This window comes from Oryzias latipes, chromosome 17 (assembly GCF_002234675.1).
Source record: "Oryzias latipes chromosome 17, ASM223467v1".
Lineage (NCBI taxonomy): Eukaryota > Metazoa > Chordata > Actinopteri > Beloniformes > Adrianichthyidae > Oryzias > Oryzias latipes.
The window spans coordinates 18,004,141-18,027,119 of record NC_019875.2 but is presented as its reverse complement, the minus strand read 5'-3'; the positions used below and the strand labels follow the sequence as shown (position 1 = coordinate 18,027,119).

At 38.3% G+C, this 22,979-nt stretch overlaps 1 protein-coding gene across 2 annotated transcripts in view; it reads right to left on the bottom strand.

Moving 5' to 3' along the window:
• The window catches only part of cdh24 (cadherin 24), a 246,994-nt gene that overhangs the window by 109,787 nt on the left and 114,228 nt on the right, over positions 1 to 22,979 (bottom strand). For both annotated transcript variants that reach the window (XM_011486562.3, XM_020710942.2), the window contains 2 exons: positions 12,722 to 13,016; positions 2,195 to 2,314 (listed from right to left, as the gene is read on the bottom strand). In XM_011486562.3, coding sequence (XP_011484864.1) covers positions 2,195 to 2,314; positions 12,722 to 13,016 — 415 coding nt within the window. The remainder of the gene's footprint in view (positions 1 to 2,194; positions 2,315 to 12,721; positions 13,017 to 22,979) is intronic.

Below are 22,979 nucleotides of genomic sequence, written 5' to 3'. Positions count from 1 at the left end.
ATTGAACCATTTAGAATTTGTTTCTTTGTTGTGAAGAGACTGAAACAAACAGGAAAAAATGCTTTTTTTCACCCATGATGATTAGCATATAAACCACTTACGTGCAAGCTACGAAGCCGTCATCATGACCACCCGTCAAACTGCTATCAAATAGTCCATTTTTAAAAAAAACTATTGAAATCTAAACAATGGGATGATTAACGTACCAATAATTGATTAAGATTTATTTCTTAGGGAAGTGACTGTGATTTAAGCGGAACAATGCCATTCATTTCTGAGAATGGACTTTGCAGAAGTAACTGTTCGACGTCGTCAGGCCATCATTTCTGTTAACAGAAACCTCAATGGGCATTATCCATTGCATAATAGATGACAGTTATAGATTAAAAATGAGATTAAAGAAATAATGCACACATTTTTCTGTCATTTATTTATCACAATAATTTAACATCCCTAGAAATAAGATTAAGATTAAAAGAAAAAGGTCAGAAGCTTTTTTTTTAATGCTAACAAAGCAGTAGCATTTGCATGGTGTGGAATAATGATTACATTTTGCAATTAGCTTTTTTAAAAACATACCGTGACTTACTCATGCCATGGCAGCCAATTGCTAAATGAGGCTTCAAATAGGCAGAAGTGTTGGCCTCTTCTAACCCATGTGGGTAACATGAACACACGTTCTGCTCTTATTTTTATGCATGCTGTCTGTCAAAAGCATTATACAGCGAGACTTCCATCTCTGAGTCAAATGAGCCCAAGGTATAAGGCAAAGAAAAAAAAAACAATCATCATAAAAAAGCAAAAATACAAGACCCCTCCTGCCTCACTGAACAATAAAACTATTTACCTTTGGGTGGTTTTAAACAGACAGATGCTAACATGCGACTGAATCTTCTGAGTTCTTAGTAATTTCCTCAGCATTAAAGTTTAAAATCTGGCGTGGCATTTGCCTTTGAATGTGTCATTTGTCAGCTGAGTGTCAAAATCCTAAAGTTCTGCCGAATTCTTCTCCCTACCCCTACATTTAGCCCTCCAAACGGGGAGTTATGGAAAAGTAGTGTCCTTGAATTTGGACGTTACTCCCACTCGATGACGTCATCAATAGTCGCCAGTCGGCTACGCTAGCGCGGAGCTGCGAGCGCTCGGACATACATAACTTTTTAACTTTAAAAAGGTAATACTAAAATAAACAGGTTAACGCTTTCTTTTACGGTACAGTACTTACTGTGTACTTAAGTGGTATTTACATGGTACTTATTGTGTAACTACTGGGTACTTTCATTGTAAAGTCATTACCTACATTTAAAAGTAAACGTATGTGCTTCAGAGCACACCAATGCAAAAAAAAAAGCGCTTCTCCTCCGCAGCACAGCACTACACGGAACACCCTCACAGCATGAGGGATGCTTAGCCCTTGTGCTATCTTGTGGGGTCAAAATGACCCCACCTCTTACATTGATGTGTTATCCCTTCCAGGAAAAAGATGGATAAAGGTGAATAGGGTTTCATGTAATCCATGGACACCAGTAAAGATCACAAATCATTGAAGAAAAAAGGTTCTTGTGAGGGTCCAGATGACCCCCACTCCCAACGTTAAAGTGTCTTGGGCACAAGGGTTAAAAAAACTATTTTGGACAACCTTACTCCTCCAAATGCCCCAACAGTTGGAGGGGTAGGGAGAAGGCCTGGGGGTAGGGGATGAATTCCGATTTGGCCTTCGTCCGCTGTGTTTTTTTGAAGGCGGATCCTAAACCATCCAGCCAGCTTACACAGGAGGGGGGGAGTATGATTGCTCATGGAGAGAGCCAAAATGTGTGGGGGGGGCTCCCTGTTTGAGCAGAAGGTGTTTGAAGGGGGCACAGGAGGGAAAAGGGAAGTAGGAAAGATTGATGACTGCGAGACTCAGTGACACACCGGTGGGAAAAGTGTGTGAGCGCGTGCGCGAGCAAGCGGCAAACTCTACTCGTTCCCCCTTTGATTGAACGCTCATGCGCACCTGCTCGTGTCCCTTTGCCCCCTTTTTCTAGCCACACACATGTGCACACCCATCCTGACAGGCGGTTGAACTTGTTTGCTCTTCCAGAGTATATTTGCAGTTCCACAGGGTCTGTGCGAACGCACAACTTTCCAACATCTGCCTGGGTTTTTGCATTGCTCTGCCTGTGCGTGTTGTGATGAGAACGCCCACACTCACCTGTCTGGGGATCAACAGAGAAGTACGGCTGGCCCTGCACCAGTGTGTACACTAGCTTGGCACTGTTCCCGTACGTCGGGTCATCAGCATCTGTTGCTGTCACCTGGATTATAGACGTGCCTGCAGGGAGGACAGACAAGGAGGGATAGAGGAGAGAAGGGAAAGGCAAATTGAGTCAAGAACAAAGCAAATAAATAAGGTGGAGGGGGGGGGGGGGGATGAAACAAGGCAAAGTTGTTTTTCTGGCCAAGAGACTACGACAGGGCGAATGAATGCTTCATCCAACCACCACTATTTTCTCTGCCACTTTTTTTTCCTCTCCATCTTTTTTTTTTCCTGCAGAAGTGTGACAAATTCTTCATTTGCAGCCCGCCCCCACAGATACTCCACCCCACTCTCCTCTATCCTGCCACTCACCTTCCTCCTCCCCAACACTCCCCTGATTCTCTCTGTCTCACTTCATTTCTCTTCATCTCCGTCTCCAATTCCCTCTTGCTCCTGCTCTCAATCAAGCCGTCTGTCTCTTCAACAGCCTCCCTCTCATTCCCGTAAATCTTCTTTTTACGGATCACGGGCCGTCAATTTGGGAGGACCGTTTTATATATATATATATATATATATATATATATATATATATATATATATATATATATATATATATATATATATATATATATATATATATATATATATATAGTTGGGGTAAAAGTAAGAATACATGACCACATGATTGAATGCAAACATGTCTTATTTGTTCTGTATTTGTAAAGCTTATTTGTACATACGTTAAGACAAAAAATGACTATTCCCTGGGGAATCGCAGGTGGATGAGAAGGAAGGTAGCAGCTGGTAGCCTGTTTGTGATCAAAGCCCAAACAGAGTCACAAGGGGGCGAAGAGAAGTCTGTGTGCATTTCTATGTGTGAAGGAACGTGCAATCTGGGGCATAACATCCACTGATTGCAGTACTGATCCATTACAGGTAGAGGTGTTGCACACAGATGGCAAACAGAAGGTGTGTGAAGACGGCACTACAGAGAATTCTGCATTGGTTTAAACCACAGCCTCCAAAACATTCCTGACAGGCGTCGATGGAAAGAACTGAAAGAAAGGTTTGGCTCGTTCAGTTTAAGGCGATTTAGCCAACAAATTATACATATGTGATTCCGACAAACAGCCTCCAATTTATCCAACTGAACAAAACTTTAGGGTCCTTCAACAATCATCTGTCGTCCCTACAGACAGGCTTTTCTCCGGTGTCAATGTCAAACTTGTAGATTATTGCATTTAAACACTAAAAAGCCTCGCTTCCTCTGAAAGGTATGATACGGTCCAATCCAGTATTTTGAGCGTTTCCTTTACAAAATGGACCCATATAAGCCGGCCCGAATCGTACCCGTTGGTTGTAGGTTAACCAAACCTTTTGATTGATTGAAGATCATTACCACAAAAGAAAGCGACTGCATTACTCTTCGTCGCTTGCAATCTTCTCTCAAACAACATTAAATGCTTTGTTTAGACAAAGTACTAAAAGGCAAGTAAGAAAAATTAACTGCTGTATTGTTGTTGTTCACCCTGCATGAGCCGTAACGGTCCAATTTTGAGTGGAAAGGCTCACCTGAATTGCCTGAACCTTTCTAAACTGGAAGGTTCAGGCAAACAAGGATTTGGTTTAGCTATTTTGTTGTAGCAGGAACTAGTGTAACCTGAAACAGATGTAACATCATCTTTAGAAAAAAGAGGCCTGAATTTATTAAACTTTTGAGTCTCGTTCCTTTTTTTATATTATGGAGTGAACAAATAATATATGAATTGATCAACATCTAGGCAAACCACAGTACAAAGTAGAAAGCTAATAAGTGAGCTGTCTAATTTCTAAGCGAGCACACTGAGCATTGACTACCACATTGTTGAGAGCCAAATGATTATCCTACATCCTAGGTGTCAAACTCCAGTCCTTAAGGGCCAGCTTGTTTTCCTGTTTATCTTCCCAGGCCTACCTGCTTCTGAATATCAGGACCAGACGTGTTTTGCTAAAAAAGTAGCTGCAAAGGTAGAGATAGAGGAGAAGCAGGACACAAGTCCTCCAGGACTGGAGGTGTACTCATCTGGCCTACAAACCACCAATTTAAGAAGCTTGTTTTGATTATTTTTTTTTTGTCTTCAAATTATTCTACTGAGCGGCAATTCAACAGCAGTATCTGATTTCTCCGATTTATGTTGTGCTAGTCAACATCAACAATTGGACAGGAGTTTCAAGGGATCATTTTTATTTTAGAAAGCAAAAACATTGAAAAAAGGTCAGGACTTTTATCATGCATTCCTCAAGATGAATGGTATTGGAGTAACATCAGTACACTCACTCTCAAAGGTCCATAGTTGGTCCATTTTTTGTAAATCTTTGGTTTTGCTGGGAAACTGAGCCAGGTTAAAATGTACTTTTTTAAATGTATTATTTGTATTGGGCATTTACTCAACAGTGTTAGTTGACGGGGAACTAGTTGCGTACTCACAGTTTAATAGACATATGTTTAATTTAAGGACATCTAGAAATGAAACAGCTTTCAGTTCGGCATTTGTTTATTGGTCTCTTTTCATCAAAGTTTTTTTTTCCTCTATTACATCCAGAGGACATAAATAGATAAGTAGGCAGAAATATTTTCCTCTCACAGCAATAAAAAAAAACTTAATGTGACATTGGCAGTATGGCTAAGAATGATGCAACAAGTGCAAGGCAGACAGACTTATTGGTATGCTTTCTTTCAACCGTGCCATGCATCCAGTCACAGCCTACCAGGATCAACGGCTCACACTGCCAATCATCGCGCTGGAACGCTCTTACGACGAGATTCATGTCCTTTGAGGGAAACAAGAACTTGGAATTCCTTGCTGATAAATATGTGTGGTTGTGCTGCGTTTTTAATGTTGGCAAGTGAGTGTAAAATTAAGATGTGAACCGTTTTCCCATTTCAGTGCGGAAACACATGCGACGGATGTTTACACCCAGTCGAGTGTAACCCACAAAAAAAACACTTGGCAGACACTTGTTTGGAAGGAGGGAACTGGCTCACTTCCAGAGCTCTTTGCCCCTGAGTCTCTCTGTCACATGAGAAGGAAACGCCACAATCCCAACCCCGAACCTCGCCCTTGAATGTCTCACGTAGCGAGTCGTTGATGGGATCCTCACCGCAGCAATATCTCCTCAGCCATGCAAGCTGCAAAAACATTTTAGTAAATATTAAATTATCGAGTAAATATTGAATCCTTGATTGACTTACCAACTCAATCTCAAGATTGAGCTGCAGTGAGGAGCAGACGCTCATGAGGAAGATGATAGGATTACTAAATACTGCTCGCCTCCCTTACTTGCTCCCTTTGGACTCTTCCCCGGCAGGGTGCTGGCAGGGTTATTATTCTAATCTGAATTAAACAATTCGACACAACAGGGACCTGGTTGTTTGGACAGAAAACCTTTCGGAGGCAGATGGCAAGGACCTCAGGCCAAATCTGTTGAACTTTTCTGAACTAACCCGTTTAAGGGCTGAATAATGCTCTCTCTTTAGGCACATTTAAAAGTTTGCTTTAAAAGTGTTAGGAGGCAAAAGTTGTCTTTGAAGAACTCTTTTCACGAAGATGCGTGATGGAGTTTAGAGGAAGATTACTTTTTGAAAATGCAAACTGTTTCCAACAGCTTTGAGCTGAATCACAAACCTAAATTGTTATCGTCATGTTAACATCTCACTGCAACATGGGAGGATTAGAATAAACACAATTTCTTATCTTTCCTCATTCCTTTTACAATGATTGCTAACACTTTACACACAATTTTCTGCAGTGACAGAAACACTATCATGTCACTGTGACTGTAACAAGCATTGGCTTGTCTTCAAAAAAAGGTGGATGTCATAATTTTGTATTTTATCATTCACAATTGGTCAAATTTTGCATTCAGTGTCAATGCTTTACTAACTTCCTATATTTTCCTCACTAAAAAACATATTTGAAAGGTTTAATTAATTTTTAAAAAAAAGAAAGGTTGCCTTATAGTCCGGAGTGAGATATATTTTTGTGGTTGTGTTTACTGATGTCAAACACATTTTGAGAGGTACATTGCGCTTTGTCTAAATGTTTGCTTGGTTGTTATTGAGAACAGGGTAACGCAGCTAACATATAGAGATGTTGGATTGTTTTTGTTTACTTGTTGCTTACAATTTTGGGACTTACAGATATTGTGAATGCACTAACATAGCTAACACTTTCAACGTGGTTAATGTACAGAGTGTTAAAAACACATTTTAGAGTTACCGTGGATGTAACAAATGGTTTGTCTTGAGTGGGTTAATTCCACCAAAAGTATTATAACTAGTTACTGTGTTCCTTGTACCTGTGTGTTTGTCACTCTGTCCGATGGTACTTAAACTTACCATGTCCACCTAGCACGCGACGATGAAGCGTGCATGCAGACTGCTGTGGCCCATGGGGTTAAATTTTGTGTCAAAATGAAGAAAAAGAGCCATTGATAACAACCCAGAGTTGTCTTTGGTAAACCCCAGAACACAACAGGGAATGTGACCCAATTACATGTTGTTGTGTCCCTTTCGGCATATCCCCTCAGGGGTCACCACAGCAAATCAGCTTTTACTGATTTGCACAAGTGGTTTGGCAGAGTTTTTTACCACCCTACCTGACACAACTTTGTATTTTACCAGGCTTGGGACGCGCACAGGGAGACCTAGACTTTAGCCCCCTTGTTGCTACATAGTTAGGCCACACTGGTCATCACTGTAAATAAAGTCTGACTGACTGATGGACTCTGACTCTTTTGTCTCACAAAATGCGCCATATAATAAATGCGCCTTATAAGACATAGACCGCTCATTGACGGTGTGCCTTAACGCACGGGAAACCAGGGTTTTTTTCCAAGGAGCACGATGAGTGTGGGTCCTTGGACAAGACCCTTCATGCTACAACTTAACTATGTAGCCTCAAGGGGATTCAAATCTGGGTCCCCCTGTGCCAGTCCCCAGCCCGGATAAAATAGAGGGTTGTGCGTGAAAGGGCATTGGGCCTTTCTAGACCATAAGAATTTATTTTTATCACAACCGCTGGGCTTTCTTTGGGAATATCCACCTGTTCTGGAATTCTGGGCCACAGAAAAGAAAGCCTTCAGTCAAAAAATTAAAATGTTCCTGTGGTACATTTTTTGTAGTTGGAGGTTTCAGTTAGTCACATAACTTTCATCCCATTTGAAAAGAATGTGCTAGAATAATACATATAGACTGCGAGAAATTGCAGTCCAAAAGCAGCAGTATGGTCTTTTGTTGTTAAATATGAACAGACAGCATCTCTAAAATACGGATGATGCCCTTTGTATGGTGCTTTGTACTATATTTGTACTTTCTTTTTTGTTTTGTCACTTAAGTGATTAAGTCGATTGTTTTTCAGTTGTTAAAGTCTTTATGGTTTGCTTTCAAAGCATGAGCACAAATGTCGAAATAAGAACAATGGCCTCCTAAAACCATTAAGATGATTGCATAACGTAGGAGCTTCCCATAATAATAAAAATCATATTATCATTACTGTAACCCACACTGTTTGACTTGTGCATAATCACAAGCTGCACATCTTTTGAATTAGCTGCTGCAAACAGATTGCATGTATCGTAATGTTCCTACTGATGTAAAATGGCCACTGGTTTTTAATCAACATAAAAGGAGGGCTTCATACATCCTAAAAGCAGCATTGATGACAGTCTTATTAAAAGTCAGCCATTAATCTGACTTATTACAGATTCTGCCCGCACTGGATTTAAATTAGATTCCCATTTGCATTTGGTTTTAGGGGGGTTTTAACTGAGATCTTAAGATCTGCAAGTGCGCATTCACTAACTCCAACAAGATTTCTGACCTTGTATGAGTGACTAAAAGAAAAAACAAGAAAAAACAAGAAACACCCTTGATGGCAGGCGTTTGAAGTCATCAGAACTCAATTCTAACTGACTCCAACATGACAGACAGAGAGTCTACATTCCTGCAAATCTTTTTCAAGAATCTTTAAAAATGAACAAAAGTTTTCTTTTGACTGAAACGGGAAAGGAGGGGATCTGTTCTCAACCATCCCTTTTGCATCAGCCTTTTAGTCAGGCTAATTCAGATCACCAGTATGCTCAAGTTAGGGTTATCCAATCACAACTTAGAAAGTTTTAAGGTACTCAAGAGCTTTAAAAAGACTAAAACAGCAAAAGGCAAAAAAAACATGGTGGTTCAGATAAGCTGTGTACTTGATGCATTATTGACATGCCGTTGTGCATCATTTCTATACTTTTCAAATACAAATCATGGGATATGAAAAAGTAAAGAGTTTTTTTCTGTTTGTTAATTAGTGGGTAGCAGTTGGGATGCCACAATTCTTGGTTTAAAACTGAACCCTATGTTTCATCATTGAACGGAATCATGGCAAAAGTAAATCCTTGAATCCCTACTGCATACTAGTGTGTTTACATTAAAAAGAGTCTATTTAAACGCATTCATCTGCCCGCTTCGGCCTTTCGGGTTCAAAACTCTCGAGTCATAGTTTTTAAGTCAGTTTTCAACGTACAAAATTTACAGCAATGGAGGGCGCGTCAAACGTTAAACTAGTTGAGCTTTGACCAATCAGAAAATCTGTTTTGGTAATGACATATGGTGAGCTTCCTTTTCAAAACACGGAAGTGCCAACCGGTTGAAAATTGATCATGAAGGAGAAAACAGTAATTTTGTCGTATAATTCCCGGCCAAAATTATACGACACCAGGTTGTAAATTAATCGGAATAGCGGTTTAAAAGAAAAAGCCTGGAGCAAGATTCACAGGATTTGCACCGCTTTAACATTTTCCACATACTGTGAGTCCATGTGCCAGAATAGCAGCTCACAGCTCAGTGTGAACTCCATATATACATTCAAAAACCCATCTCCAGCATGTTCTCGAACGCGCCACACATGGCCGGTATTTACATAGCATAAGAAGGATTTATTTCCTATTGGCTTATAACATTACAGCAGGGTTTTTCTTTATTGCTACTCGCTTATAACCAAATACGTTTGTTTTGTTTTTTGTTGGTGTTTTGTAATACACAAATCAAATAACAACCAAAATAGAACAGTAACCCAAAAAACGAGGTTTAAACCAAATAATGGGGAAATTGAATTCCTGCACTCCTGGTTAGCAGCAATTGCAACCTAAACTTCCTGTATCATCAACCAAGGTCAAATGGTTGTCATTCGTGCACAATGATCTAAATGTATACTTCTACATTTGATTATGTCATGGTTTTTATCTATTGCTCATTTGTATCACTAACTGTACTTAACCTCTCCCTAAATCGTTTATAATTATTTCATGGAATACAATACCTTCCTTCGTTATTGCACCACTATGTTTATTCTATATTTGGTGTGAATGTTTCATATATCCTGTAAATTTTCCTACCCACTCTTTTATTTTACCTTAAACCTTATGGCATTCGGAGCAAACAGCAAAGTAAGCATCTCATTGTACAGGGACACCCGTCTCCTTGCTGTACTTATGACAATAAACTCCTTTGAATCCTTTGACTACTTGAATGAAAATGACTTCAGATTTAGATTCTTTATTTGTCCTTCGTGTACCAAATCAGAAATGCGAACCGAACGAAATGATGTTGCCTTGTCCACCAAAAAATAGTCCTTAGACAGCACAGTGACAGACGCAGCACTTTGGCAGGTCAAGAACGGGTTGCAAGGTGGATACATATTAAATAAAAACAATAAATACAATAACTATGGGATTTTGTGCAAAAAGAAAATTCAGTGTGAGTTGACTTGTGCTAGGTAAAAAGAACAAGAAAAAAAGGGATGGACAAGAAAGTAGTTGAAGTATTTAATGTAGTTAATGTATAAATTAGAAAATATTCATCATACTAGCATCTGTAGAGCCAATCATTTGCTCCTATTTGTGCATATTGTCTTATATTTGAAGATTTGAATTTGTTTATATAAGAAAATGAACTTTCTGGTTGGAAGCTAACTACATTTCATTGCCTTGTACACATGCAGTAATCGTAAATTTGAATATTATTTGGTCTAATCTAACCTCCAAGAAGAGTTAGAGAAACAATAACCTTCCAGCTGATGCTCAGCTGACGATCTTTGTGTCTAGTCAGTTTAAATCTCGAATAAGGAACGAGTACAGCGGAGAATAGCCGGAGAACACGCAGGGAGGGAGCTCTTAGGCACCAGGATCGGGTAGCTCTACTGCTCTGGTTTCATCCTTTAAGTTCCCTTATTGAGGTGTCTTGATTGCTTTTGTTCCCTTTGTTTTTATTGCCTGAAATAAACTAATAAACCAAAAAAATCATGTATGAAACGAGAGATTCCTGGATTCTCTGAAATTCGTGCAAATAGATAGCACCATTCGTGCACTATCTATTTAGAACACTCACAGTGAATTCTCAAATTCTAAACCAATCCAGAAATATGAAATATTCCAATTCCTCAAAAGCTCAACAGGCTTCAAAAGGAAGCAATTTTCTATTGAATAGACTTACATAACCACCTTGTTTTAAAGACTTTTCCAATGGTTTGTTATACTATTTTCTTTCCATGCCAAGTGTTTTCAATTTAATAGAGCACAGATTTGTGCATCATCAGGAGTAGTTTTATTTTGGCTGGTGGAGATCTCTTGAGAGTAAACCCTCTTTTATGAGAACACCTTGTTCTCATTCACATAACTCCAGCATCTTGTTCTCTTTTTTGGATAAGACTGATTACAGTTGCAGGTGAGGCACCTGATTGCTGAAATATCGTGTCTGGACAGTCTTGTTCCTCACCCAGCACCAATTTTCCACAGACAGTAAACTACCAGAGGAGACATATCTGCATCATTCTCAATAGCCCTGTGCTGCACAAACAAGCAAAGAAAAAAATAGAAAAACATTAAGTATTATTCCATATTAGGTTGAGCATTAAGTGGATTCTTCAGACCTTTTAAAGGCTTAATTGGAAAGTGGTCGCATACACAAGTGTTTTCTCTACATTTATTAGGAAATAATAAAGTCCTTCTATACTGGAGAGAAAATGAGTCTTATTTGTGTCACAAAAGCACTCTATTAAGATTCATGTAAATGTGAGCAGTAACATCACACAATTTACTATGTTCCCTGGCACTAATTAAAGTCCACTGCTTGGAGGGGCGGTCAATCAAACTTAAAGGTTTTATTGTTTAAGTTTGCTGCCTCAAAGGTATTCTGATAGAAGAAATTGCATTTTTTTTTTTTGGTAATAAAATGTCTTTCGGTCACAGCTGCTGCCCAGATCTCCGTTCATATGATACTGTTGCATTACTTATTTAGTGCAGATTATATCATGGTATTAAAGCCGGTGTTTAAAACGACTCAGTACTTGCAGGTTTCTACATTGTTTTAGTGCTGTGTAATCTAGCGTACTCTTCAAAAAGTATTTTCAAAGATAAATTGTGTTCACAATATGGTGCTCATTATTTTTTACCTATCAAATTTATTTCTTATGAACCAAATATGAAAAAATAAATTTTAGCCCTGTACAGTCCACCTAACCAAAGACTTAAAAGATTTTTTTTTTTTTTATTAAGACACTTTTTAAACCATTTAATACATTCCACAAAGAATTACTATAATAATTTTTTCAGTATGTCTACTATCACTTATGATATGTTGGGTGATTTGGTAAGTATTTGTTTACAACAATCTTAGTTTAAAATGCAACAACATTGACACTAGTGCTCATGAAAAAAAGGCCCACATTTACTCACTTTCAAAATTGATCCATATATTTTTAACATGGTGTAACTGGATACTAAACAATAAATCATCAACATTTTTTTTCCATTATTGCAATACAACAAGTAGTCATTTAAAAAATAAAAAACAATGAATAAAGTTTTAAAAATTAGATAAAACTTTTCCCGCCAAAACTGTCACGAAAGCCGCCATTTTGAAATGAGCCCTTCTACCGTCCCTAGTGAAAGGATTGTGCAGGGCAGAAAATGTAGACCAAGTTCTATCCAATGGGTTTTTAATGGGTTTGGATCATGCTAATGAGAAAGGGGTCTAAGAAATTCTTGTCAAACATGATACAAATGTATATAAAGGGTTAAGAGTTGTTTAGAGCACAGCTAAAGTAACATAAATTGTAAATATCTGACTTGAGGTAATTTGGGTTTTAATTAATGTCAATCACTGGGTTCTAACACCATATAATCTATTTTATTGCTGCCAGCATTTACCATTAGATGAAACAGCCATCATTTTGAATGTTTACACCAATTAGTACTTTATTTTGATCAGGAGTTAGATTTACATTTATGTTCTGTCCGTTCAGACTAATTATTTTGTTAGATTTATAGTATCAAGTCATCACGACATCTTGTCATACAACAAGTCTCATGACAACAAGTAACTTCTTCTTTAACAAGGTAATACGTATCCTTTGAAAAGACAAAGAAGAAAAAGAATACATTCTGGGACTTCTTTACCTATATTTGCCATCTCTGGCACGGTGGCGCTGTAGGGGCCTTCGTCAAAGACCGGGGGGTTGTCGTTGATGTCCTGCACCCGAATCAAGAATTGGGATGACGGCTCCAGAGCTCGGTCCGTCTGCCTGTCGATGGCTGTAGCGATGAGGCGGTACTCATCCTTCTCTTCGCGGTCCAGTGGCTTGGTGACATGGATGTTACCTGTTTTCTCGTCGATCACAAAGACAGAGCCGGCCCCCTCGCCTCGCAGGATATACTTAGTGCGGCCATCTTTTCTGTCCATGTCAGTGTGGAGCTAAAGGGCATAGAAAGTGGGGATGAGTGGCAGCCAGGAACAAAGAAGGAGCATCGACAAAAACATGTACGTAAAATAATGAAGGGTTTATGACAGAAAATGCATATGTAAATATACATTTGAGGGAGGTAAACACTAGTTAAAAACTAAGGTTGTTGTTTTTTCTATGGAGGAAGTTGGTGAACACAAAACAAGCAGATTATACTCAGTGTGCCTCAAGGATGTTTTGAAATTCAACACAAGTGGATGAAAGAAATGTTTAAAACAGCTCTCTATCAAAATCCTGCTGTCCACTTTTTGTGCGTCATCTGTAAACACACAAGCATTCATGAACTCCATTTCTCCTCTCCAGTCCTAAAGCCCTTATCTAGTTCTCAGCAGCTGTGAGCAGTGACAACACACTGAAAGCACTAAATCAAAAAATACAATCAACAGTAGATCAATCATTTATTCCCTGGTTAATAAGTGTGTATAAATAAGAGAGAAGGGGCGCGTGGCGGTGGGACATTGGGTATCGATCTCAGCCCCATGTTGTATTTTATTGGATCAGTGCCTTGTAGGATGGCAAAGCTAGCAGAGCGACCGGCATCCTCTCATGCAGGGAAAGGTAATATCAGCTATCGCTCCACACTGTCCTCTGCCCCATGAGAGATAGACAAGTCAGCGGGATGCAGCAACCAAATCAAAATTCAATCTCATTACCCCTTCACCTGTCTCAATCGAATTGCAACTGTGACCAAAAAAAAATATCCAGTACTAAATTAAGCCGCTCTAACAAAAAGGTCTGACATTGGGGCTTTTGATGGAGAGAGGACAGGGGGAGAGTCTGCTATGCAGGATAGGAGGTTTTAGCTCATTGATGCATTTGTTGCATGGCAACAACTAAGCAGATTGGCTAAATGAAGAGAAAATGGATGCAGCAAATTGAAAAGTTAATTTTCCATGCTGATCGTTGTATTTTGTTGAAGAAAATAGCATGGATGTGGCAGCGTCCATAGGCACAGAATATGATAAGTGTGTTTTTAGCTGAGAAAGCAGTCAGAGCAAAATGTTGACAAAAAGCAGCGCGGCACAAACTATGAATGTTAAACTCGAAAAAAGACAAAACAAGGGTTTCAGTTTATTTGCAAGTGAAACTTGGTGTGAATCACTACAGTGTGATTAGAGATGGACTATTCAGTCAGCTATAAAAGCTAAACAAGAAAATCGGTAACCCATTGATACAAATATGCATCAAATCACTTTGGCTCAAAAAAGATTTTTGATAACTGCACGAAAAAAAACTGGCCCATTAGAAACTGTAAGCCAAAAATGTTTATTTTCTTCTTATTTTCTTATAAAAAAAAAGAATGAAAGTATGAAAAAGAATTATAAATTTGCTACATTTATTTTTAAATGTACTACCCACTCAAATATAACAAGTAGTTTTTTCCCAATAAATACGTTGACCTAACTTAAAATTTTTGAATATGAGAAAGTCAGCAATATTAGGTTTTACCAACTCAAAATTCCACTTTGTTTATTAAACTACAAAAAAATGCTTGGAAAATGTTTCCTTAATTTTTCAAGTATTATAAAAGTTTTTTTTTTCATTTCTTATCCCGCTTGCAGACTGTCGAGAAAAGAATCAAAAGCTGAATCTCCAGTTGTGCTGTCAAGAAGTCAAGGTCTGTGCTGGTGTGGAAAACAGGAAAGACTTTGATTCTTGAGCGTGTCAGACAATTCATTTAATAAGCCTTAAGACTGAACACAGCCAAAATTATTGGTATTGTTGGATCTGACATATTTTTCTGTCAAAAATATAATTACTTTGTTTCTTTTGCACTGCTCACCTGCAACATCAGGACCATTGACTGTATAAGAAAACTGGACTGAGTGAGTGTGACGTCACCCATTGAAAAAGGTTTGATTCAGTCGCGAGATACCGCCATTTGGAGCCAAGCGACGTCGGTAAGCAGTGATTGGTCCAAAATTGGTCTGAGTCTTTGTTTCTGTGGCAACTACAGCCACCAATCAGGAGTTCGTTGGAAGTCCACACCCCTACCACTGAAAGACAATCTGTCAAAAGTTTGAGATGGGAGCCAGCGGGCATCACATGCAGTTATTGAGGCGTCTGATTGGTCAGTTTATAAATTGTCTAACTTGCAATAAAGAAAAAAAATCATGAAAAAAAATCAAGTTCATTTTGAAAAAGGTATCAGAAGAAGAATGTTTATTCTGAATAGAAGTCTATAGGCTTTTGGCTTCTTGGGGCCAGTGGGTACTTCCTGTTTGGAATGCTAGGTTGGAGGGGGTCACTCAGTCCAGCTGTTTTTCCGGAATCCGGTTTTTTGGGAGTTTTTCCTTACCGCGAAGGGGGGTCTAAGGGCAGGGATGCCAGTATAGCTTAGTCAGTTTGTTAGTTCATTTTAGTATTTTACTATTGAACTCTTTGTATTCGTGATCCTTTTGAGTTCATGTTTCACTTCGAAGCCCATCGAGACGACTGTTGTTGTGATTTTGGGCTATACAAATAAAATTGAATTGAATTGAATTGAATTGAGCTCTCATATAAAGTCAATGATCCAGACAAAAGTTGTAGGATTTTTCTTTCTATTCTTTGATGAATCACAATAGAAAACCTGTAGAGAACTTAGAAAAAAACTTCTGGTGTGTATTGTTTTGTTATGGTACAACATTGTCACCGCAAACTAGCTAGGATAATATTAAAGCAAAATAAATTAAATAAAAAGTACAAAAACTTTTTGTTGCTTTGCTTCTATTCACCAAAATGTGCTTAACCCTAAGGATTTCTGAACAATTTTTCATACACATAACCTAATTAAACTCCTTTAGGGATGCAAATAAGCAAACTGGTAAAACAATAATGAAATAAAAAATGAATAAAGCGTTTTACATAGAGAGAAAAGTAGCAGTGTGAAGCATCAAAACAAAAATCATTCTGAATCATTTAAATAAATATTTATTAACTTTTGTCTTTACTTGTTGAGAAAAGGAGATTTTTTAAGCAGCTTTTTGTATTTTCTTACTGTTTCCACAACCAGCAACTCACTGAGTTGGAATCTCTGAGTTTAGTGATGAGAATATTCTAAGACATTTCTGCATGTTAAATAGCAGAGCTTTGATCCTCCAACCCGAGGCACATTTATTTACTATCACAAATAATAATAACCAAACATCTCCCTTCAACATTTTGACACAACTTTAGGTATTAATATCATAACTCAGGATATTAAAGTTCACATAATCTACACTAGGATCAAGCAGAATTTTGGTGGATGTGTCTTCGAGGTAACTCTGTTATGACACAAATGCCATTAAACCCTTTAACAAGAGCTGTCTACATGGGGTAAACTAAAGCCCAAATAAAATCTGTTAAAAAGCTGTTTGTGTGAGGATTGTGCCCTTTCGTTTGTGTGTTTCTTTGTTGTTGTTTTTTTGTTTAAAGCACTGAATTCAATTATCTGTCTATATTTAAGTCATTGATCCTTTGTATAGGTGTCTGGTTTTCACAGGGGCGGAGCTAACAATGTTTTGGTAACTTTGAAAGGCCAAAATGGAAGGCCATTGCTGATGAATGGATCAAAAATACATATTTCTTACCGTTTTTTGTTATTAATGTTTTCATTTAAGGTCTTCTGCTTTTTCTTTCTTCATATGCTTTCTGAACTTGTTTTTGTGTATAAATGTTTTTGCAAACATTTATTTATTTAGGTAAGGAAAAAAATAATATTTTTTGCCTTTGTTTTCACAGTATTTTCATGTTTAAGTTTATTTATCAAACATTGAAGTTCCAGCCAAAAGCCTGATCTCATTTACCACTGGATCACGACAGTTATGGTTCAAAGTTAAAACTCCAATAATATGGGATATTTAATCATTTAAATGATTATATTTTGTTATTAGTCCATATTAAGACTTTAAAAAAAAAACTTTTGAAGAAACTTTTTAGTGTTCAAGCAGCTGGTTGATAAGTTTAGTTAAAGTTTTTTTTTTTTTTTTGATGATTTCAGCACAAATTCATTTTTAAAAGTTCACCATAAATTCCTCTTTTTTCTTTTTGTATTTACTCATTATTATTAGAGCTTTTCTTTATATGTATTCACTCTGATCATGTGCAGTGCTAACTTTTTTTTTTTTTTACGAGTGAAATAGCAAAAAGTCATCATATTCAGGACTGAAGCCATGACACCAAATAATGAAAACCTTATATCTTCAAAAACTTCCACTTCTCGTAAAATTTAGATTTGCCTTAGCTACTAACTAGCAATTGGGAGTTATACAACGCCGTTCCCAAAAATATTACTCCTCCATTGATACATTTTTCCCTTTGAAAACAGGTTTTGCAGACGTCACGCCTGTTAGTGCTCAGCCTGGTATCACTTACCCAGCCAGAGTTTAGTCAGGGCTTTTCCTATAATAAAATTGTGTTTCATCTCCTCACTGTTGAATTGCATAGACCGTAATCATTCCCTTCCTCATTTGGTTGATCATTTATTTTGACAACTATTTTAATACATGCACCGCTAATGTTAGGTTAGGGGTTGTAAGTTAATGGTAGAGAGTGCAAACAAAGGAATGATGGGAAATGAGCAGAGGTTTCATCCGCTCACAACTCAGAGGCGAATTTCTAATGACCTCCTGCTGCTTTGCATAAACAATATCCTACAAAACGACAAGTTGTTGTTGTTTTTTTTTCATTATTTTGTCGAGAAACGGCCTAATCATAATCAAAAGACCACCGGGAAAGGTTTGAAAATAGATCAAAAGATGAATCGGAGAGAGAAAACGAGGCAAATATGTACATGTATGTGTTTTGATTCAATAAAGTTTTTTTTTTTTTTTTTTTTTTTTTCAGAAAACGGTTTGATTTTTTACCTTGCAGTAAGTTTAGGGCCTCTTTTCATTCTCAGAAGAGGCCAACTGGGGCCAATTGACCAAAACCTCCAACTGGTCAGGACCACCACAGGAGCCCGGTTCGTCTTTCTCCTAACGAAGAGCCATTAGCAATCAAAGTCTTAACAGCCCCACCGCTTAATGAGGAGACTTAACGAGCTCCTTAATGAAGAACCCGGCCATCATTACCACAGTGAGAGGTGGCAGTGCTGATTGAAAGCACCGCTAAGAGTCATTCCAAAGCAAAAAAAGAAAAAGAAAAAAGAGCCCAGCCTAAGGATATCAAATCCATTTAAGGATGACCTCTTACCCCTATCTGTTCCTTCAAGATTAATATGAAAAGTATAATAGGGAAACGCAGTTACTCAGGTGTAATAAGTAGGAGTATTTCATGGCTTCAGAAGTGAAACAGCCTAGAAAAATAGCCATCCCAATATTTTACACCTGCTTTTTACACTTCTTAGTTATAAAATCCCACATTTCAACAGCTTAACAATATAAAAAACATTGGCGACACAAGTAACTCTATTGATTGGAGTTCTCTGCTTGAAGAATAATTTACCCTGATAAGCCTCCATTTTTGTTTCTGCTGATGTGTATGCAGGAGCCAGCCTCTCCAGCCTCCTAAATCTCCTCAATTATTTATATTATCATAAGGTAATATGCTTATACTCATATACTCAATTTCACATTTTTGCAATAACCATAAATCATGAAATGAGGGAGAAAAGTACTCTCTGCCAACCTCTAAATCACTTAAATAACTAATATCCCATACACACAACTTTGCATTTCTGCCGCACAATCAATCATAAAAACACCAAGAAAATGTTTCTTTTTTCACGGCTATGCATTAGCCTAATGAATGTGGATGTTTTCCATGCAAATTCAGCATCTGTGTGTGTGTTTGTGTGTGTGTGTGCGGCTGCCCGAAAAAGGAGATGAGGTTGCACTAGCTAGAAAACAAGGCGGCGTGAAAAAACAGCGGCTGGCGGCTCACATAAAATGCCAGTGGGCATGCAGAAGCAGCGCAGGGCACCACTGAGCCCCGTGATTGGCATCGAGGTTCAATTCCCCCAGCACATCAGGGAAAGTTTGCAAGGGAATGCAGGCAGGTGTGAGAATATCTCCCAATCTCTTTGGCAAGCTTGCGCGGGAGGTGGGTGGGGGAGCTTTTCATCTCTCCTTTTGGTGACTTCAAAAGATCCAGAGGCTTATGGGACAACCACGAGCCAAGGATGTAAAGCTGGGGGGACAGGACCAAACCTGCCCTGTTAAAACAGTCAAGGGATGTCAAGCAGGGCAGAGGGGAGAGGGGTCAGCTAATCGATTTGGAGCAGGTCCCACCAACTCAGAGAGATGTCGAAAGAAAGAGGCCGATCAGGCTGGGAAATTAATTTGGGACAAGGCCCATATGATTCCAGTGAGGCTGTTTGAAATGAAACCGTGCCTGGTGGCCAGCTTACCTCCTGCTATCACATTATGAGTTTTGCTCCAAGGTATGTGTAGCTTTTGCATGTCCACCTGTGTATCCCCAAATGTGTGACAAAATGATATGTAATATCTCCCCAGATCAGCGGGTATGGAGGATGATTCCCTTTTTAAAAAAAACGGCTACCTATTTATAGCCTCTATGAGGATAAATATAATGTTTTCAAAAAAGAAGCAATGTGAATTTTTGGAGTAAATCATTTTTCACAGACTCATTATCACCTCAACTTACTATATTATATCGAACTGCAAATTGGGATTGTAAAGTCTAACTTCTCTTATGCTACGTTCACACCAGGCTCGGAAACGTGAGTCAGAGGGACCACTTCTGATGAAAAGTCTATGACAACCAATGTAAAACTCTTCAAAACTCTCGTTTCAGTACCTACAGTATGTCTTTCAGTCTTTTTTCAGGCTCTCGGTACAAAACACACGGCCATTTAGCCAGCATTGAAAGTTTAACCAGATCTTTGACCAATCAGGGTCTCCGATTTGGTAGTGACGTATGGATGTCGTCCTTTTCAACACACAGACGTGACAATTGTTAAAAAAAGTGATCATGAAGGAGCATTAAATATTTGCGGTTTGTGCCCCGAAATTATAGCCGGAACCGGAAGTCTTTGATTGGAATTGGAAGTTCATGTCCCCCACCCCCATTTCGTTCAAAATACTTTCTTTGATTTTGGTCAAAAATGACTGGTTTAACTGGCGCCCTTAACAGTTATTTTTTTCTGCTTTAAGCTTTAAACCTTTAACACCAATGATGTCTCTGTCAAAACCTGCTATGCCCTTTCACACACCGTGACTCCGTATGCAATCATAGGTATGCAACCCATTACAAATGTAAAGTGTTGCATACCAGCGCAAAGATTACGATTTTCTCCACGACAAAAACAAAAACTGATTCACGTTAATCGCATTAAGGAAACGATGTTAATAAAAAGATGACCATATTTGTCCCATTTTAAACTCATCTTGCACACTAAACCTTTTATTCACATTAAAAAGTTTTAATTTAAGGTGCTAAATTTCTCAAATCTTGTGGAATTTCCGCTTCTGGTAAATGATGTCTGGGTGTCATATTATCTGCAACCAGGTCCCTCTGGAATTTGGGGTAAAATGGGTAGATTTGTAACAAGAAAAAAGGAGTTAGCAACAGTTATCGTTTATTTACTTTAAAATGTTTTAATAAAAGTTCTGAAAAGTCTAAAAAACTTGTAGAAATTTCACTTCAAGCTAAGGATGTCTGGGCACCATCATGTCTGCCGCCAGGCCCCCTTTGAATGTTATGACACCAAGACGTTAACAGAGCTGGGGGGAAAAAAGCCTGGAGCAAGTTGCAAAAACTTTGCACTGTTTTGACATTTGGCACCAAGCCTCTTCCAACTATGAGTACATGCGCTAGAGTCCATCGTGACGACCGTATGCTAAAGGCATGTTAAGTGTGTCCTTCAATGCGCATCCCATGCCGGGTGTGTATGCAGCTTTACTCTTTCCTTTTGATTTACGAGAACGTACAAAGTTATATCTACTCGTATTAACGAGACACTAATATGGTTGATCATTTCTAACTGAATCATTCATTCATTCATCTAACCAGTTTTGTCCCTTTCTGGGTCAAAGGGTTGCTGGAGCCTATCCTGGCGACTTGTGGGCGAAGACAGGGGACATCCTGGACAGTCTCTCGCAGGGCTACAATCATTCACCCACACTCACATTCACACCTATGGACAATTTAGAGTAACCCATAAAACATGTTTTTGGACGGTGGGAGGAAGCAGGAGACCCCAGAGAAAACCCACGCAACAACACTGAATCCTAATTTTATTTTTATCTTCAAATGTCTTGTGTGCAAATATATATAAAAAAAATGTGAAAAGCAATCGAACTGCATCAGTTTTCCTTTTTTCCAGACAAGGAATTTGTTAGAATTTGCGAAAAACTGAGCCTAATCTGCCCTTTGAAGAAAGCTGTGTGATGACTCTGAGTTTGGCCTGCCACAACCTCCACTTGGCAAGGCTTCAACACAAGAGTGGACAAGGAGCCAATGTGCGACTGAATATATGTGTGTGTGCTCTGCGTCCCTCGAAGTTCTGACAGCAGTTGACCTGGAGTGAAAAGAGCAAGCTTGAGAGCAGGCCAGGAAGTGGAGAGAAGGTAATCAGGTTAAAGGCCAGCCTTTACGCAGCCACTAATAACCAAAGTCAACACCTCCCTGGGATGGTTGAGATTAGCTCTGACATCAGATGACTGTGCTCTGACTCCCTCCTGGACCACAGTGATTGCTCATCCAGGTCTAAGAGCTCCGGAATGCACTGTAAAACACTTCAAAGACCCACTCTGATGAAAATTGTGTTTTAAACCTGTTTTTTCAAACTCAAACTTACTCAAACTATATTTATTTATATTTCAGTTAAAAACACAAAGCACTTAACATAAAAGCAGATAAAATAGTCATAAAAAATGAAAATTATTAAAAACAAAAAACACAGGACAATCACACACAGATGGGACCCCTCCCTCACCAGATTCCTCCCTCCACCCACCCAGTTCACCCAGTAGAACCCTGAACAAAGAAAGAACTGCAACTAAAAGAAGGTCTGGCTTGGTTCTGCTATGAGCAAACGATATCATGGGGATCCATTCAATCAGCCCACCCAACACAGAGCAGCCTCGAACAGAGCAGAACTTTAAATGGACAAATAAAGAATAGAGAAAAAAGAAGCAGGTCTGTCGGATGTCCACATAGTTTATGTCACAATGTCCATCCCAAACAGAAAACAAAACATGTCTGGTCATGCATTTTTTAGAAAACATGAGCTTAATTTTGAGATTTTTTAAACTTTTCTGACTAGTAGATCCTTTTTTAGCACCCCACAGCAATTCATTGCATCCAAAGCTGAAGATGGATGATTCATTTTTGTCTCAATTTTCCATTTTTCACAATAGCATGAAGGATTTTCCAGGAGTAATCTCTTAAAAAGACTAAAAAAATAAATAAAAGCTTTTTCTTTATAAAAGTCTAACTGTGCACGAATTCTTTTAAAATGTCAGTTCAGCTCCAAAATTATGTAACTTTGTTAAATGATTTGGTTTGGTTCAAACCAAGGGGTCTCGCATGTATCAAAGTTACACAAATACCATATTACAAATGATGGACATATAGAGGAATTACTACAGATTATATTGTATGTTTATCGGATTAGATTAGAATGCATGGATGGAATAAGATTATGTTGCATGTCATACTGCTGTTTGCTGGACTCATATGTGAACTGATATAATGTTTCCTAAAAATCTGTGATTGTATCAGATAAAAGAAATAAACAGCACATTTTGACATTAATTTGTTATAACCCCAGAATATGGAAACACACCACAACAAGGGTAGAGAAAAGGAGGCCAGACAGCTAAGGGTGACTTAGAATATAAAAAAGAAAAAGAAAAAAAAAACCTAAATCCAGATTTACAGTATGATTGCACTAATCTATATCTATCTCTCTATCTATCTATATATCTCTCCATCTCTCCATCTATATATATTTATATATATTTATATACATATACACATACTGT